Below are 19,054 nucleotides of genomic sequence, written 5' to 3'. Positions count from 1 at the left end.
ACATGACGGCACAAACAGCCTTCTTCAGGATGTAGCCCTAAGCACAGTTTCACCTTCAGTAAATGCAAAGTGATTTCAAACACCTGAGCCAGTAGACTCACAAGTGACAAATGCAAAGTACGACCACTAAATGGCTTTACAAGGTGTTTAGAAGGAAGAAAAAATAATAGGTGCAAAATATAAAACATGTACAAACAACAAAATAGATAAAAAGAATATATAACAACAATATATAACCATTTTAAGCAACAGCACTAAACCCCATGCATCAGAGTCACTTTAAAAAAGGACCAAAATCAATTTCCTCATTTAGTTTTTTTGTGTATTTGAACTGTGATTTTAAAGTAAGAGTATTTCCTTATGCGCTGTGTTGTACATGCAGATTTGTATGCATGCATAGTCTCTGTGTGTTTTAGTCTTCGGTTCACCTGCAGGAGGAGCTGTGGCTCGCCGCAGCCTCTCTGGAGCAGCAGAGAGAGATCCCTCTTTTTCTCCTTCAGTGGCATGAATAATATCCCCAGTGCTGGAGAGAGAGCATATCAAGAGGCAAACGGGAAGGGGAGAGAGATAGCAGGCAGTGTGACAGATAAGAGCGTGGCACAACTTGTCTCCCTGACTGCACCGTGGGGCTGGGGATAGAGAGCAAGTGCACCACCAGAGTGTCAGGCAAGGCTGCTGCCTGCACACACACAAACAAACACACTTATACACATACACACACACACACAGACCCCTCAGCCCGGCTGCATCAGAAGAAGTTCACAGAGAAGACTGACCTCAAGAAGGTACAGTATGCTTGTGCATCTTCAGCCTAGGAATCATATCTGCTGCAGCCGTGTCCCCCTCTTCATATCTGAAACTAACAAATCAGCTGTGTCACACTCACTTCATGCTGCACTTTGTTTTCCAGGTGGGTTGGTGGACGTTTTCGTCTGTGGATTGACTCGAATATTATGGCTTTCCTCAAACTGCGCCCTCTTGTCCTGTAGCGGAGTTGTGTGTTTCCCCTCTAGAAGAACTTGCCTCGTGTTTATAGCCTGAGGGAGGATGGACAAGCTGTCGGGGAAAGACAAGGAGCTGATACGAGGCAGCTGGGAGAGCCTGGGCAAGAACAAAGTTCCTCACGGTGTCATCATGTTTTCCAGGTAATGTTTTCCACAAATCATCATGATTTAAATGGAATTAGACTGTAAAGTGACTTGTGGTAGAAGAAAACATTGTATTTTGTGCATCTATCTATTCATTAACATTCATTCTAATAACACTAAACCAAAACTAATAGTATCTTGCTGTTTTTTGTGTTGTTACTTAATAGCTGTGGTGTTAAGAATATGTAGATATGAATATGTAACACAGGTTCGGAGAGAGAATCAAGCTAGATCCTTCGCTGCACACTTTCACCATGCAGGCACCGGAAGCTTGACTTGTTGCTTGGCGACAGACTGCAATAATCTACAATTTACTTTTGAGACGGCTGCCGCTAAATCAGAGAGACTAGCAGGAGAGATTTGTAGATGTATGATTTATGGATTGTTTTTTTGTCTGTGTGGATGTTTGGCAAACCCCTGCCGTGTGTATACACCTATAGAATAGTGTGGTATTTGTCTGTGGTAGATTGTTTGAGCTGGAACCTGCGCTCCTCACTCTTTTCCACTACGCTACAAACTGTGACACCACACAAGACTGCCTCTCCAGCCCCGAGTTCCTGGAACATGTCACCAAGGTGAGCTCACCGCATTCACTATTGCAAGTATGCAGTTTGTGCTTGTGCACAGTTTTGAACACTCTGTGTATTTGCATGTATGTGTGATCGCAGGTGATGCTTGTTATCGATGCAGCAGTCAGCCACCTGGACGACCTTCACTCACTGGAGGACTTTCTGCTCAACCTTGGGAGGAAGCATCAGGCAGTGGGAGTCAACACACAGTCATTTGCTGTAGGACCAACATTTCATAGTACAACTCTCCAAAAGCAATTTCACGAGGGAATGAGGTTTTAAAGTTTTTTTTTCTGTGTGTTTGTTTTGGACTTCTTCAGGTGGTGGGTGAGTCCCTTCTCTACATGCTGCAATGCAGTTTGGGCCAGGCCTACACGGCGCCGCTACGTCAAGCCTGGCTCAACATGTACAGCATCGTGGTAGCAGCCATGAGCCGAGGATGGGCCAAGAACGGGGAGGACAAGGCGGACTGAGGCACACAGCGGGAGCTGCTGAGCAGTCGCTGTCAAATCACTCAACATGGTTGCCATGGAATGAGGTTGTGTAACTTGCAGCATTGTGGCTTTGGCTGTACATTTGCTCAGTGAGTGGGGTTGCATAGCGTAGCGAATGTATGGTGTGGTTACACTTTACAATTGGTTCGACCGATGGCAGGGTTTGTTTTCTTTGCTGTGGAAGTTTAGCTACCAGACAATGCTGCTGTACAGCTTTGAGGATCTGAGCTAGCCTGCTGTGGTTCTCCTGAGTCTGGCCCTGTAATCTGAGTGCCTCGCACTGAGAGAAAGCAACAAGGACAACTGCTGAGTCTCTTTGTACATAATGGCTTTGATATATCTACTCAAATAACAGTGACTGTAGTGGTTTTTGTGATGTATCTTAAAAGAGTTGCACAATTGTGACACATTAGATATTATGTTTAGGCATCACACACTACTCAAACTGTGATGGTTACTGTGACCAGCACGGCAGCTCTCTATCTAACTGGAACACAGTGATACTTTACAAAACATGTTCAAAGTTTTGGGACAAAGCAATGTGATCTTACAGAAGAAAATCCTATCACCTTAATCATAATCATTACTGTGTTTTCTATTTACTACATTACACCTACCTTTGTGTGTGACTTTTATCTAACATTTAACCTAATTCAAATTTTACTCAATAGATACTGACAAGAACTGTTATACTCTCTGATAGCTTTCTATGGAGATCTGACTGTTAAGGCGTCCACGTGCACCTTACTCAACATGGTGTGTGATGCTCCCCTCAGTAGAGGTTGTGATTTATTTTTTTTAATAGGCTTCAGCTGACTGTTAAACTTTAACTCATAGACTGTTATGTTAGCTTACTACTTTAGAGTAAAGGGCATCTTTGAGGAGTTATAACATTTGTTCCTTGGCTATCAGTTTAAAGGTCATTGTTAGTGTAAAGTAGTTTTCTCGTACTGTAGTCGCTTATCTCAGTTTGGGCTGGGCAATATATCGATATTATACTGATATCGTGATATGAGGCTAGACAACATCTTAGATTTTGGATATCGTAATATCGTAAGTGCTGCCTCTTTACTGGGTTTTAAAAGCTGCGTTACAGTTAAGTGATGTAATTTTCTGAATTTAAAAGACTGTTCTAGCTGTTCTTTTATTTGCCTTTTCCCATTTTGTCATTATATCCACATTACTGATGATTATTTATCGTGTAAATACTTTGTGAAAGCACCAACTCTACAATATCAAGATATTTGAATTTGAAAAATAGCAAAATTAGATTTTCTTCATATCGCCCAGCCCTGATCTTAGTAATGCTTATTAACTGTAATGTTGAGGCTACAAATGTACCTCAGCTTTAGAGATGAAGATGAACAAAGTGTGTCTCCAGCACAGAGCTTCTACATGACAGTAGATATTTATTTTGGATTATGAAACAAAGACAAACTTTTACTTTATTAACACAGAACAAATAATACAAAGATACTACTGTGTGCTGACACCGTCCAATATGTGTGTGTTATTATTGCTGCCATAACACTGTATGTACCATGCTCAGCTGTTATTGACATTCATGATCATGATGCCAAGTAACTTAGCAACAGTGCGCCAAGTATTAGATAATAACACCATACAACTGTAAATCCAAGCTGCTGATATGTGGTTATTATCGCTTTAGTCTGAGTTTACATTTATAAAGTTTATTTTTATATTCTGAAATGTATGTGTTGTTAAAGAGCATTGATTTTTTTTTCCTTTTAAATCTGATAGACGATATATCCTCCAGATATTTTACCTTGTGTGAACCCAGACAGGGTTTTATTTACTCAAAAATAATAGAAATATTATCGACTTTTAAATGTGCATCCTTACAGAAAATTATAAAAGCAGATTTCTTTTTTATTACACTATTTTATCCCTGCGTAGTCTGTATTTTACAGCTCAGAGATGTAATATTTAACTGTGTATGTGGTGTTATTACAGTGATTCTTTTCTTAGTATCAGTACACAGACCTATGCAGGTTGATCTCCATGTCTCTGTTTTCAATTACCTGACATTAGGTCTTTTTTAGCAGGCATGACTGATAACTGGCATGTTATCCCGTTAACATCCAGCTCTGTAGATACTGAGTGTGTCACTGTCTACCTCATCATTATCAGCTGCTACTGAACAGCGATGACTTCACCTAGTTATCCTTCAACCAAAAAACGCACAGTACTATTATTATTAGAGTTAATGCAAGCACGCACTCTTTGTAAACTGGACTCCATCTTTAAAAAAACATGTCGTGTGCTTACTTGAGACTTAAATAAAGTGATCTTCTGTGGATATTTTACTGCCGAACGAGGTCAGTGTGTTTTCCTCCCACTCTCAGATTGCTTGTCACAGACTGACGATGGTTACAACACAATGGTCAGCGCTTGAAATCAATCACACGATGCCTGATTTCCTTCCCACTGACAGCCCATCCCCTAGTGTTACATAAGATCCAAGCGCCGAATGGCTCATTGCCCTTGGCCACGGAGACGAGGGCGACTTCAGGCACATCAGCCCACTTACTCATGCAACTGCACAATGTCACATCAAGATTGTTTACAGAGTTTCACAAATCTGCTCTATTCTTTTGCAGTTTTTATTGTATTTTTCTCCATCTCATTGATGTTTGCATGTGTTCTTGATTAAATAAAAGTTTGCATGTGTGTCCCATAGGTGAAACCATAGTAATGAGAGGAGTAGATGGGAGGGTAGTTGTAATCTGAGTGCGCAGGGCTCATTTCTCCCATATATACAATTTGCTTGTATCATTGTAAAAGTCACATCCATGAGCTGGCTGTCTGTTCTGCTGTGGGAGCAGTGGCTGACATGGCCTTAATCTGTCTCTCTGCACTCCCAACAGAACCCTCGCTCTCTCTGTCCCACTGAAAGTCTGCTGTGTTTATGCTGGCTCCATGCTCCATGTCTCGCTTCAGCCCGCAGTACAACACTGAGCCAGAGTTGTCGAGTCAGTGGGCTTCATGGAGACTGACCTGACCTCCTCTCAGGTCACCAACCAGCGGTTAGATTGCAACAGAATTTTATAAGATACTGACTCAAGTGCAGTGAGGTGTTTATTTCCCTTGTGGTTATTCATTCATCAGTGCCTATAGTCCCACAGTCTTACCTTGCAGTGTACGAGGATTTGCTCTGAAGGCTGTCGTCGTCTGGAGAGGAGTCTGTGAGAAAAGACAACCCGCATTATTTTTAGAAAGTCTGCAATGTGTTTTGGAATGAAGGGGTATCGAACGTTGTCATGGCAACTGTTAAGTGATGGTCCACAGTTGTATGTGTGTCTGTGTATGTGTGTGAGTGCATTTGTTTTGGATGAAGGAAGAAAGGAAGGCATTGCTCAATCACTCACTCGTCCTAAATCATGCTGTGGAGAGGAGTGAGGAGTGGACAGTGACTATGCGTGCGGGCTCGGGCTAATAAGGTTCGCTCTGATAGCTGCTGGAGTCTGCGACACAAGCCTGCCAAGCAACAACCACATCAGTGGGAATGAGCTGTCTGTCACTGCCAACTGGAAGTACAACCAGTTAACAGATAAGGCTGGAGTTATAAATCTTATATATAAACCAGTGAAAAATATGTTACTTTATCAAAAAGGGCCCTGACATTTCCCAAAGCAGCTGGGCACTGTAGTTTTTCGCAAACGTTACTCAAACCAGAACAAATAGCGTATTTGTTTAGATCTATTTTCAGCTGCGGATTAATACACATTCAATGTGTTATAGCTTGTCTAAACAGGATGTGTTGCAGCTGTGCTTTTCAGTTGCCCGTCTCATGCAAGTCTGAGGAAACACACTTTTATAATGTATGCAGCCACTAGAAAACCGCAGAACATTTCCAAACCACATTGGACAGGGGTAGCACCGTTTCTATGCGTCAAGTCCATTTTCTTCCGTTTGATGCGTTTAACTATACTGATTGGGTGTCCTACACTAAATACTGTGCCTGAATGCATCTTTTGTAGACACAGATGGAGGACTCCGCTAACATGCTTTTGCTACACGAGCTGTGCAGACATTGTGTAAATAAGTATTTACAGCATGTAGCCTGTGTGAGGTAGACTTAAAATAAACTACAGTACCTATGTTCATTATCAGGGGGATGCAGAGGATATATCCCCTTTAATATTTATAACATGTGCATTCCCCCCCCGCCCCAATAAAAACAAAAAGAAGAAAGAAAGATGCAGAGGACTTTTATTTTGATAAAATTAAAGACATTTACACCATAAATTGAGGAAATTGAGGACTCTTAAATGCTGGAGCCAACTCATTGAACCAAACCATGTGCTGCCATGTCATGGTGGGGATTTGGGTTTAGTTAGTTTGGCTTTGTACTTAGTTGTAGTTACCGTCCATTTTAGTTACCCCTTGTGTATTATTTGGTTTGGCCAAGCCACTATATGTGTTCCTTCGTGTGTCTATTTTAGTTAACACCATGTTTAGTTATTATTTTGAGCGTATTCATGTTGTGTTGACCTCTTTTACAGGCCTAGCTGTTTATTTCTTGGTCTGTAATTTTTAGGTAAATAGAAACCCTCAATTATGTCAGCAACTCCTGTGTCCTTGTTGCCCCACTGCCCTGTCCCTAACAGCAGGATATTAAATGTTTCATGCTCGAAAATTTCTTGTGGAGGACCCCCAAACCTCACATTTCATATGTGTCACCCCCAGTGTTGAAATGAAATTTGCACCCTTGTTCATGGAAATGAAGTAACATGTCACCCAGTGCAACTGTGTTGTTCATGGATGTGTTTTAAATAGTTTTTCGAGCAACACGCGTTATGGAACAGAGGAACAAGCTATATCAGGCTTCAGACAATACTTTGAAAGCTGTTGCATGGCTACTTAATAGACCATGTGGTATATTGTTTTGTCAACTACTAATTCCAAGGTCAAGGATGAACTTTCTATACGTTTGTTGAGAGTATAATGTACTATAGGGGAGATAAAAATGATAAACAAAACTACAAATTTGAGGCAAGATATTATGTAAATACCAAACAACACCAACTTATTAAACAACATTTGCATGCCGAAACGAACCCATATGGGAGTGACAATGTGTTTGCTGCAGGAGGCAGAGACATTTTCTATTCTAAGCATCTGGGCAGGAGAAAGGCGAGCGACGGGCTACACACCCAAAGGAATTCACCTTTCACTGAGAAGCATGCTCTCAGCAGTTGCCACGGGTGACAGGGGAAATGTCAGAGACTTTTCTTTCTCCTTTTGTAACTCTTAGCAACGAAGAAGCACCGTATATAACGGCAGGCATGTTATGGTGTTTTCTTGCAAACCCTTTTTCCTGCAGAAAAATGACATCCATCCAGTCAGTGTGAGATGTGTCTCTGAAAAAACTCAGTAGTATACCACTTTGCTGGAACAGCATCCACCACTGGCACTATGGTGCTACCGCTGTCCAGTGTGGTTTGGATAAAAGCAGATGCTCATGCAATTAATTGCCCCATCCACACTCAGATGTGGTTTGAGGGACCAGTGAGGCCTGTAGTGTGTACAGAAGCTTGTCCCCGGGCTAGTTTGTATGCAGACACACTGCTTCAAATTCTGAGCTAACATGCACCTGCATTGATTAGCACTCTCTGTCCAGCTCTGTTATAAACGAGCTAAATCTGGTGTTTGGACTGACGGTTTGATCAAAGGAATCACTATCATCAGTCGTGCACCTTGTCAGACTTAAAGGGAAGAGTTAGACACTTTGGGAAACATGCTTTCTTTCTTTATTGCAGAGTTAAATCAGAAAATTGACACCACTCTCATGTTTGCACAAGGTCAATATAACCTACAACCAGTTTGCTTAGTTTAACACAAAGCTTGGAAACATGAGGAAACAGCTAGGCTTGCTCCAGCTCAGAGGGTGAAAAATCCATATACCAGCACTAAGCAAGTTAAATAGAGAATCAGATTTCTCGGAAGTAGGGTTGTATCAAGGAACTTATCCATGGTCTGTGTATTACCTACAGTAGATGTCGGACGGCATGCCCCCAATTTGGAGAAGCAGGAAGGCCAACATGGGAGCTAAGCAATGTACGGTGGGGTCGGCGACAAAATGTATTTAAGCCACCTGTAATAATGTCTGCTATATTTTGGTGAATCCAACACATGTACACAAAACTGTTTGAGGCAGCAACTCCTGTATTCAAGGATGTTAAGGAACTGTCAATCTCAATGGAGCCTGGCCTTCAAGAGAACAATGTAACAGCTTCATTTCCCCATCAGATTATTACACATAAGTTCTTATATGGATTAAACAGACCAGACTTAATGTGTTAATTAGTGAGTTTTAGAAATGTTGCCAAATTTTATCACCTTTGGACAGAGTCAGGCTTGTTGTCCCTGCTTTCTGTCTTTGTGCTAAGCTAAGCTAACTGGCTGCAAATTGTAGCGTCATATTTAATGTACAGATACTAACGTGGTACCAGTTTTCTTGTGTAACTCTCGGCAAGAAAGCAAATAAGCATATTTTCCAAAATTGGAACTATTTCTTTAAAAGTTAAAGTCCAACGTTCATCATAAACCAGTATTGTAAAATATATTTTGCACACTTCCTGAAGGCATCATATGCACATTCACTCTTGCACTACTACTTACCACATGAAATGTGACTCACTGCCTCTCAACAACCCTTCATCACAGACCACAGCAGAGGAGAGCAATAAGGAGTTCATGGCACAAGATGAGTGGATTGAGCTGAATTAATTTTAATTTCAGATCACAGCACTTCACTTTTGACAGATGAAAACTCGTTAGCCTGACAGAGATCAATCTCAAATGCAGTCTGTCCCTTAACCTCAACCTTCTTGGAGATAAAATAACCCACATTTACAGCAGGCTCACATACTGCATAAAGTAAAGCACTTTTGATACACACATTTCATAACCAAGAGCAAAAACCAGTGGACGTGTCTGGAAAGCTAATGTACCTCCAAATAGATGGCCTCGGATGGCCAAGCCGACAGTATATGAACAGACATGACAGGATACAATAAAACTAGTTAGGCATGAAAATGGACAATCCCTCCTTGCATGGCCATTAGAGCTAAGAATACCCTAATAAGTTTTATTTTGTATTTTCAAAGGAAAGTACATTTAATGATCTGTGAAACAAGCTTCTGCAAGAGAAACCCACAGTGTTGGTAGCTCACAGACAGAAATGTTGAGATGCTCTTTGATGTTTTTTTTTTTTTCCAAATAGATTTTACTTCATGATTCTCAGCACTGACCACTTCATTCTCTCTGCTGCCAGCTTTCATCTGTTTTATACAGCACGAGGAGCTAGAATTAGATTCCTTGTGAAATGGAGCAAAGTGCATTTCATTTTAGGCAATAATATGCCATCAATTTTTATGAAAGTACTGGCCTGTGATTTTATATGATTCAACTATATTAAACCTTCATACAGAACATAAAATGGACTAAAACAACAGGACTGGACATCAAGAAGCTTTTTCAGCTGTTCTGACAGAAGATTTGCTGAGCTGATCTAGACAGTGCTGTCACTGTTCATCAAACATGTTACAATTAAAACGACCTACAGAGAAATCACACACAAGCAAATGACACTGGATTAAACCACTTTAAAAGATTTTAGATTGGCCATAGATTGTATATGTTCTGTATAATCAAAGAATACAACAGTTGAGAAACTGATTGAAATTGACAACAAGGCACCGACAAGTACACAATGCAAAGCTTAAAAAAGCGATGCAACTGCTGTGATGTAAAGACACACAGTAAGTTTGCCTAGTGTTGACAGTGTTGGTCTTCATCAGCAAGCAAGTTTGCTTCGCTGTCACTGATCTGTAGACCTTCAATCTTTCTATTATCCTGGGCATCTTTAGGACTTCTCAGTGTCCATGCTGCTGCACAAGTTGACCATTACAGTTTACTCTTAAAGGTCCAGTGTGTAGGATTTAGTGGCACATAGCAGTAACGCTGCAGAACTGAAACTTCTTACATGTGCCAAGCAGGCCCCTAAGAGAGCTGCTCAGCCTTGCCTCCAATTTTACAAGTGGTCACTTGCAGTATAGCAGTGAAAAAAAATCCCCTGCAGCACTTTCCCTGAAGACTACCATTGTAAAAGGGACATCTGAAAACATAGAGTCAGTGTTTGATTTGTCTGGGCTACTGTAGAACAAAATGGCAGACTCCGTAGAAGAGGACCTGCTCTGTATAAAGATATGCATGGCTCATTCTAAGGTAACAAACACACAACTATTCTTATTCATACATTTGTTTTCTGTAACCGCTTATCCTGTTAGGGGGTGCGGGGGCTGGAGCCCATCCTAGCTGACACTGAGCGAGAGGCAGGGTACACCCTGGACAGGTCACCAGACTATCACAGGGCTGACACATAGGGACGGACAACCATTCACACTCACATTCACACCTACGGCCAATTTAGAGTCACCAATTAACCTGCATGTCTTTGGACTGTGGGAGGAAGCCGGAGTACCCAAAGAAAACATGGGGAGAACATGCAAACTCTGCACAGAAGGACTCTCCACCCCGGGATTCGAAACCCCTACCCTAATTTTGAACCAGGAACCCTCTTGCTGTGAGGCGACAATGTTAATGTTAGCATTGGATGACTCTAAATCCTCCACATTAGACGTTTAAAGTTCCACAAAGAGCAAGTAAGTGGACCTCGAGTAGAGATTTCTTTTTCTTTTTTAGCATAGTCAAGAATGTGCTGTCAAGCATGGAGAAAACTCCTAAACATGCACTGAAAAGTGGAAAGTTTTTTCATCCACAATTCTGTGACAAACTAACTTGCAGATGAAGACCATGTGATATGGTTTGAAAGCTCCAGAAAATGGTAGTAAGTGCTTGAAGATTGTTTTGTCAGTATGTTAGTGGAATAAGCCTACTGCTTGTCTCGTGACTAACAGAATGAGCTACCCATTGACTGTGTGATGAAAATCACTACTCTGGATTGTTTATGTGTTTGTTGTTGTGTTTTCATCTCTTAGATGTTTCTCCACTCTTTAGTTTTCAGTCCATGCAGCATATTTCAGGCCATGCTGGATTGTCACACAAAAAGGAGTGTTTGTTCAAGGCACAGCAAGAGAAATGAATGAACTACAATCACTTTACATTCAGTTTCATGAGAAAAACTTTCATCAAATAAAAACAACTCCAAAATACAAAACCTGCAAACACACAGACGGCAAACCAATGAAAATAGCACATATAAAACTGGATATTATGAATAAGGATAGAAATGCATACCTCATTTGTACAACATAACATGCAGTGGCGTGTCACACAGAATACATTAATGCAACTAAAATCATGGTACAGTATGGTAGTGCTTGATTTTTACTGTTTGTATTTGGGGAGAAAATGTAATTTTAGCACAAATATTTACCAACACTAAACAAATAAATAAATTGGAGCCATTATGGCAACATAACAGTTTAAGAGGTAACATACAGTGTAGTTACTTTCAGCATATTTTCAAAATGTTCTAATTTCAGGATGTGCTTCTAATTTTTCCATAGCTCACACAACTTATAGGAATAGCTCAACATTTTGGGAAAGAAACAAATTTTGTTTTCTTGCTGAGAGTTCAATGATATAAACTATCTGATATAAGCAACTTAGCTTAGCTTACCATAAAGACTGGAAATGGGGGAAAACAGTCAGCCCGGCTCCGTCCACAGGAAACAAAGCACAATAAAGCACCTTTAAAGCTTAATAAATAACATGCTATATCACATTTGTTTAATTCATAGTAAAACTAACGTGTAAAATGTATGTTTTTTGGGGGGGCTCAGTGGCACATGAAGCTGATAAAGCTTGATTTTTGTGGTATGAAATTACCTGAATTTTCCATAGAGCAGCGGCTAACTTTCAGTTTAGCACTCCGCTAACTTGAGTGAGGATAAAATGATTTAATTGTGTGGCTCTTCTCGACTTTCGAATGTTATCGGATCGGCTGTATCATATCCCAATAGTTAAACAACTCATTTTGCAGGGGTTGTGACACTCAAAAACATTTATCCACTGACTTACAGACGTTTCTTTCACAATTTAAGTCTACGGGAAAAAGTCTTTTTGAGCCCATGGCATCAAGTGACAGACCCTGACATTGTAATTCTATGTTTGGCCACTATGTAAAATTAGCTTCAAAGCCTGGCACACTTATTTGGGGCTTGGTGACAATCATAAACTGTATAAAAATAATGGACTCCTGTTCCGCATTATGTCCATCACTTTCTTTGATTTTTGGAGTCATAAGTGACCCGAGGTAACCATATTTGGAAAGACTGTGGAGCTGTTGAGGAGCGAGGGGTGGATCTGACTCACAGACTGTGGTGAAGCCTTGCAGACAGCCGGTCACTCCACCAGCTCCACCCTTAATTATACGTAACTTTAGGCCTTCAGAAAAAAGTGAATGGGTGAGTTAAATACAAACTCACAAACATACAGTTGTCATTAATGTTGGAATTAGCTATAAAGACCAGAAAAGTTTTTGTACTAGGCTGTAAACATGTTTATTTCTACTGTAAAGTTGGGCATTGTAACATGGGGGTCTGTGGAGACTGTTTTGGAGCCAGCCTCAAGTGGCCATTTGAGGAACTGCAGTTTTCAGCACTGCGTCGGCTTCATTTTCAGTCTCTGAAGTTGCTACTTTTTAACAAATAGAATTCAGTAAGTTACTGTAGTGACGTGAGTGTTTCCAGTCTTCATGCTAAGCTAGGCTAACTGGTTGTAGCTTCTTATGTACCGTACAGACATAAGAGTGGTATCGATTTTCTCATCTAACTCTATGCCATTAAGCAAACCAGTCTAAGCAAAATGTTGAGCTATTCCTTTAAAATAATAAACAAAAATTTAATTGGATCACATACATAGTCAAAACAGCATAATAAGGGAAAAGTCTGATTAAGATGGGACAGCTCTGCAAATCCTTATACAACCTCCAGTAGCCCACGCCCCAAACCCAAAGCACAATATCAATGACACCAAAAATACTGTAGCAAAAATAGCAACCTTAAATTGATAATAGTTACAACAAGCTGCAGGTACAGTCAAGCTGCTTGTGCCTCCTTGGAGAGTGTGTACATATATTACAGTACATCTTGGCCCTCCGTCTGTCTGCTCTCTCACTGCAGATGGCTTCACAACTAGCTGCCCTCACCCTCAGCCTCCTCTAGCTCTGCCGCCGAGGAACCAGATATCACCCGCGCCCAGACCACTCTGTCAGTCTGCTGGGGCGAGCCTGCTCACACCACCCACTCTGATGGGAACTTTCACCTCAGCTCATGTCCAAGTGGCAAGTATGAACAGAGTATCTGTGATAGCAACCCCAAGGCAATTCCACCCCAGTCTCTTTTAACCTTTTTAACTTGCAAATGAAGCCATAGAAGAAGAATCCCTGTCACAGAGCATCCAATAGTTCAACTAAAATAATCTGTACATTTAGGGATGTGTCTTCTGTGGAGACTGATGTTTGTGTCCATGAGACAGGTTCACGAGATGTTTTGGCAAACTGCTGTCTATATATATATAGATAGTGATGTTTACATGGATCGTGCTCCTGTATTCTTAAGCTTCTTTCCACATCAGCTTCTCCATCCTCTCTAACAAGCCCAGTCTGGTCTCAGGGTCTGAGGCAGCTAAGTTGGAGTCTGAGGTCAGCATTGCGGCGTTTAGCAATCCACAGGTGAAGGACACGTGGAATTAGCTCGGGGGGGATTTGGCGTTACTGGAACCCAACGGGGCTGTCCATAAGTGGACTGGAGCAGTAGGGGTCTGGGGGATCTTGGAGCTCAGTCTCATGAGTCTGGGCGTGGTCCTCCTCGCACTCCTCTTCCTCTGCCGGGCCGTGGCTTGAACTCTGGGAGCTGGCCATGGCGCCGTAGCTGTGGTGGGCCGGGGAGGGCATGGGAGTCAAAGCCAGCTCTGGCTCCAGCAGCACGGACGCCACAAACAGCTGAGGGAGGAAGATCAACATAGAGTTAATGATGGTGTCACACAGTAAATCACTTCATTCACGGGGAGTATATGAGGTGACAGTACGTTTCAAGTTTGGGTTTGTCTTCCCACCCTGAACTTAAGATGTAAAGACTTGCACCAAGTTAAGATCTTAACAAATTAATGAGTATCCATATCCAGGATCCAGTCCAGAAAATGAAGTAAAGGGCAAAGATCGCAAATCCAGTTTTGCGAGACACTATAACCTTTGACTGCTTTAAAGGATCGGGCAGCTGCATGTTTTAACTCAGTTATGGAAATACTCAGATCCTTTATTTAAGTAAAAGTAGCAATACCAATTAAGATGCAGTGAATAATCGATTAATTGATTAGTTGTCAGCTATTAAATTATTTGCCAATGGGTTTGAGTAATTCATTAGGAACCCCCCCCCCCCAAAAAAAATCTCTATCTCTAATGTTGTCCTCTGTACTGTAGTGAAATAGAAGTTTGTTGCATACAATGGTAATAGTACCTCATAACTGTACTTAGTAACTGAGTAAACACACTATTTTATTCTACACTACTGCATACAGGAGTTTTTTCCATGTTTTAACCCATCACATATATGTACATTATTCCAAACATTTCCCAAACATATAATAGATTATTAGAGTGGTTTTGATGCCCACGCAAGATTTGAGATTCAAATCATAACAAGCAAGTTTGTGTTTTGTTCCTTGTCTCTTTTCTGGGGTTTAGTCTGGGACACAATTGGTCATAAATGCAACACTTTTCAGCAGCTCAGAGCTTCCCATTTAGTTACAGTAAATGCATCAACCTGGAAAACTCCTTAACAATACCTGGTGTAACTTTTGCACATATAAAACTACAACTATCAAAACAAGCAAAAATACTACTATGAGCCTGTGAGATATGTTGTGTGTAATAATGTGATACTGTACACTGGAGGCAGTGGTGGATGTTACAGTAGATCTGTCGCCATCACTGAACGTCCCCTCTGCCGGCTGATCAGACATCTGAAACAAAGAAAATGCATGCTACTCATTTAGTGTTAGCTCATCCTCAGCTAAACGTAGTCTCTGTGAGTTATGATGGAGCTGACCTGGTAGCTTGTTGACTTGTCTGGTTGCTTCCTAAGGCACAAGCGGAAGAGGGAGAAGGCAATACAGGAGAGCAGGGACACTAAGGTGAAGAGGCTGATGGGATGCATTGGACCTGTGATCGTAAGGGATGACAAGAAATTTTAATGTCACAATGTTTTAATGTAGGCTACACTCACGATCCAATGACTGATAGAAAGCAGGAAGTGATAATATACCTAATCTGAGCACAGAGAAGAAGAGCAGCCAGAACATGCAGAGGATGGGAGCCAGGATAACCTGGCTGATGGCTGCTCTGTGGATCCGCTGGCTGAGTTTGGTGGGAACATATGCATAGTAGATGTTGTATCGGTCGACCATGTGCTTCAGGATCACATAGAGGAGACCTAGAGGGGCAGAGGAAACATGACTGAAAATACTACAGCATTCTTTGGAAAGATAGAAAACCCTGGTACGGTCCTTAAATGTCCTGGTAATATTTTAGATATTGTTCTCTCCAGCCTCCACAGGACCCCATACATAATATATATCTATCCATGGCCTCAAACAGTATTTACGTTGCTCAATGGAAAGTTTGATGCAATGTCCAATAAAATTATTGTGACATGGCTACTGTGAGTTGATTTAACAAAACAAAAGAAGAGAAAATTAGGGATAAAACAGTATACCAGTTACCAGAGGTGGAACCAAGTCATTGTTTTGCAAGCCAAAAGTAAGTTTCAAGCCTCTGCACGTAAGTCCCAAGGCAATTTCAAAGTCCTAAGCTTTGAATTTCGAGTCCTAAACAAGTCATAATGTACTCCTCAACAAATGTAACGCAAATTTAACAAGATTGTAAGATAAATATTAAATTTATAAAAATTGAGAATGCATTTAAGAAATATTTTGATTCAACTGTTAACAAAAGTTTGTTAAAAAGTTATTTAGCTGTTAAGCTAATGTTAGCTAAGCATAAGTTCACTGACTATGTTAATATTTGCCATGACTGACTATAGCCCCCTCACTCTGACATCTCTCCACTTTGTGCATGTATAGGTCCTGTTTGTGCATGTGTGTGTCTTTCGGACCTGTGTGTAATTGACAAGCAAGACTGAAAATATTGAATTTCCCCTCAGGGGGATTAATAAAGTAAATAAACTTAAACTTAAACATGCCTTTATCTGTAATTTTTGACTAGAATGTTTTGCATATTTGCGCTCAGGTTCTCTCCTGCAGCTTGACTGGATGCTGTTGGCTTGGTTCAAACAAAGTGGATCTGGGGAATTAGGTGTTGACCTTCTGGGAATGAATGGCGTTAATGTTAGTTCAATCAGGAAGTGAATTTAATAACGGCACACTTTTAAATGACATACAATTTTTGGGCTTGGAGGAAGGTATCAAGTATTTTCAAGTCAAAAAGCTCAGTCACGAGTCATTGGTGTTAAAGTCCAAATTGAGTTGCAAGTCTTTTTTGATTTTGTCAAATCTAAAGTCATCAAATTTGTGACTCTAGTCTGACTCGAGTACAAGTCACGTTACACGAGTCCACACCTCTGAGTATTACTATTTCAGATTTGAATTATCATTTAAATTGTATTGATATCAGCGTTTTAAAAAACTCACAGCAAACACTGTCCAGCATCAACCAAAGTTCTAGGAGCAACAGTCTCCCAGGCGCAGAGGCCGACCCTGTAACATGGTGTTGTTTTGCTATTCCCTTGTTTACAGAGTGGGTGCGCAGCAGGCAAACCCAGTGTTCCTACTGGTCCCTTGTCCTCAACTACAGAGATACAGTCAATCAAGTGAGAATTTCAAATGCTAAATGCTATTTTTTAACGTTAATGCACATTTGATATAATTTTCATATGTTCACATCAGATATGTTATTATTTTAATGTTAATGTGAACACAAAGTGCATAACGCTGCTAACTTAATAACACTGATACCTATGATAACGTTGGTCACTGTAATTGTTATATGAAATTTTCACACTGTTTTATCTCTAATTAAAATATGCCTTAAAAACAAGCAATTGCTGTATGTTTTTATATGGTTAGTGTGCCCTTGAGGTTTGGCAGACAGGTTACTTGTGTTGCTTCTTTTGGATGTACCCAGTGAGGTTCAACTCAGCCAATGTGCAGAAAACAGCACAGGTAAAATGCACAGAACAGCAGGGCAGTATGTCTGAAAGGGTTAGATCGGACTGAGGATTCGACTGCAGAAGTAAATAGAAGCTTGGTGAGCTCTGGGCAGAGACAGGAGCAGAGTGGGCGTCTGGCTCGCAACTCAGTGTGTCTGGGTGTCTGGGACTACAGCAGCAAATTCACACAGTCTGCATTGGACTGGCAGGCAGCGGAGGAGAGTGAGGTTACAGTGTGAGGGGAGATGGCACACACACATGCACAACACTAAGACGGAAGGTGATGAGATGGAGAATAAAGACAGAAAGAAGAGGTAGATGAGGATAGAGGAGCAAGGGTCACCGTATGTTGCTCACCAAAGGGCGTTATAATGGGACATGTGATGCTGTAGGTCATACTGACTGCAAAGATACACATGGTCCAGGCGTACTCCAGGCCAAACTGGAACTCATAGGCCTGACTCTGCGGGTGGACGCACAAACACAGCAGGATCTTTAAACAGAGCACAATCTAATGTACCCGACATGAAACTGAGTTAAGCAGGAAAGGCTCAGCTGACCCGTCTGACATGAATGCGCTCAGCTTGGGACTTGGCGAAGCAGAGGCGGAGGGCATACACCGTCAGCGCTGGGATACGAAGCAGCTCCATGGATGTGCCGATCAGGCTGGATGTAATCACATAGTTTACGAAGAATGCACCGTTGTCGGGAAGAAACACACACCTGCGAACATTGAAGCCTGAGTGTTTGGCTGCAACCAAAATATCATTTATGTATTGCACATTTTATTTCATTAAAAAGAGTAATCTTACTGGAATTTGACCTCCTTCTCATCCAGGAAATGGACATCAAAGAGCCATGTGAAGAAAAGGTCCAGGCTACAGAAAGAACAAATAAAAGCAAAGAATAAAAAAAAATGGGCAAAATAAAAAAGAATTGAATATAAAAGTTATACATTTTGAATCTGTAGATGTGCTGTAAGTGTACCTGGACAGACCAAGTGAGGGCAGGATGATGACCATGAAGACCAGCAGGAAAAAACACTTGTGCATTGTTACTTGGTTCTCACCAGATCTGAGAAGTTAAATGAATAACATGGGATCATCATGTGATGCATATTCAGTTATAAAACATATCAACGCAGTGCTATTCCACATCATAAATCCATAATGTGAAATAATGTAATGCAAAGTCAGCTGATTTAAGGGACTGTTGGGTTCATTAGCACGAACTACGCTTTTCACTCCAGTAAACAGCTCATTTGCATTCGCTCCTTCACACATCACGCCTGCACAACACGTTTGTGGGGGTGGTTATGTAAAGAAAAGGGTGCTCATAGGTGCTGCGTGAGGTTGTCTCCTTATGCACAGTTGTTGCGCTCCTCCTCCTGCTAGTCACCATGTGCTGTTCCCCAGTGCATGGTGACTACTGTGCATATCATTATCCTCACATGGAGATCTCTATGACAACCTGCCCAGAATAACAGTGCAGGGAGAGTGACAGAGAGAAGGAGGGAGAGAGTAAAAAGAGCAACAGGGTGAAAAAGAAAAAAAAATAATTGAGAGGAGAAAAAAAAATGCTGAGAGTTGAGAGGAAGACAGGCAGCTTCAGATGAAGGGTCCATT

At 41.2% G+C, this 19,054-nt stretch overlaps 2 protein-coding genes across 4 annotated transcripts in view; one reads left to right on the top strand and one right to left on the bottom strand.

Moving 5' to 3' along the window:
• The first annotated feature begins 413 nt into the window (after nt 1–413).
• Nucleotides 414–4,509, top strand: ngb (neuroglobin). Of its 2 annotated transcripts, none has more exons than XM_050061865.1 (5): nt 414–785; nt 990–1,145; nt 1,615–1,723; nt 1,817–1,936; nt 2,038–4,509. In XM_050061865.1, exons 2-5 carry the CDS (start codon nt 1,048–1,050, stop codon nt 2,188–2,190), a joined length of 480 nt encoding a protein of 159 aa, XP_049917822.1. In that variant the 5' UTR covers nt 414–785; nt 990–1,047; the 3' UTR covers nt 2,191–4,509. The 2 variants fall into 2 exon arrangements, with proteins under 2 accessions (XP_049917822.1, XP_049917821.1); XM_050061864.1 differs by having other exon boundaries at nt 911–1,145.
• A 4,352-nt stretch (nt 4,510–8,861) lies between these two features.
• tmem63c (transmembrane protein 63C) overlaps nt 8,862–19,054 on the bottom strand; it is a 44,415-nt gene continuing 34,222 nt past the window's right edge. The window contains exons 15-22 of one of the 2 annotated variants that reach the window (XM_050061506.1): nt 18,417–18,503; nt 18,242–18,307; nt 17,990–18,152; nt 17,787–17,892; nt 15,528–15,695; nt 15,312–15,424; nt 15,151–15,225; nt 8,862–14,206 (exon numbers count right to left, since the gene is read on the bottom strand). In XM_050061506.1, the coding sequence (XP_049917463.1) occupies nt 13,976–14,206; nt 15,151–15,225; nt 15,312–15,424; nt 15,528–15,695; nt 17,787–17,892; nt 17,990–18,152; nt 18,242–18,307; nt 18,417–18,503 (1,009 nt within the window). In that variant the 3' untranslated portion in view covers nt 8,862–13,975. The remainder of the gene's footprint in view (nt 14,207–15,150; nt 15,226–15,311; nt 15,425–15,527; nt 15,696–17,786; nt 17,893–17,989; nt 18,153–18,241; nt 18,308–18,416; nt 18,504–19,054) is intronic. The other variant, XM_050061505.1, reaches the window with a different exon arrangement.

The sequence above is a fragment of the Epinephelus moara genome, chromosome 14 (assembly GCF_006386435.1).
Source record: "Epinephelus moara isolate mb chromosome 14, YSFRI_EMoa_1.0, whole genome shotgun sequence".
Taxonomy (NCBI): Eukaryota; Metazoa; Chordata; class Actinopteri; order Perciformes; family Serranidae; genus Epinephelus; species Epinephelus moara.
The sequence above is the reverse complement of the archived record's forward strand: the minus strand, read 5'-3'. Positions and strand labels throughout refer to the sequence as shown.

Coding starts and splice junctions, on each gene's coding strand:
- ngb (XM_050061865.1), top strand. CDS start 1,048: ATGGACAAGCTGTCGGGGAAAGACAAGGAGCTGATACGAGGCAGCTGG. Junction 1,146..1,614: donor GGTGTCATCATGTTTTCCAG/GTAATGTTTTCC, acceptor TGTCTGTGGTAG/ATTGTTTGAGCTGGAACCTG. Junction 1,724..1,816: donor TCCTGGAACATGTCACCAAG/GTGAGCTCACCG, acceptor GTGTGATCGCAG/GTGATGCTTGTTATCGATGC.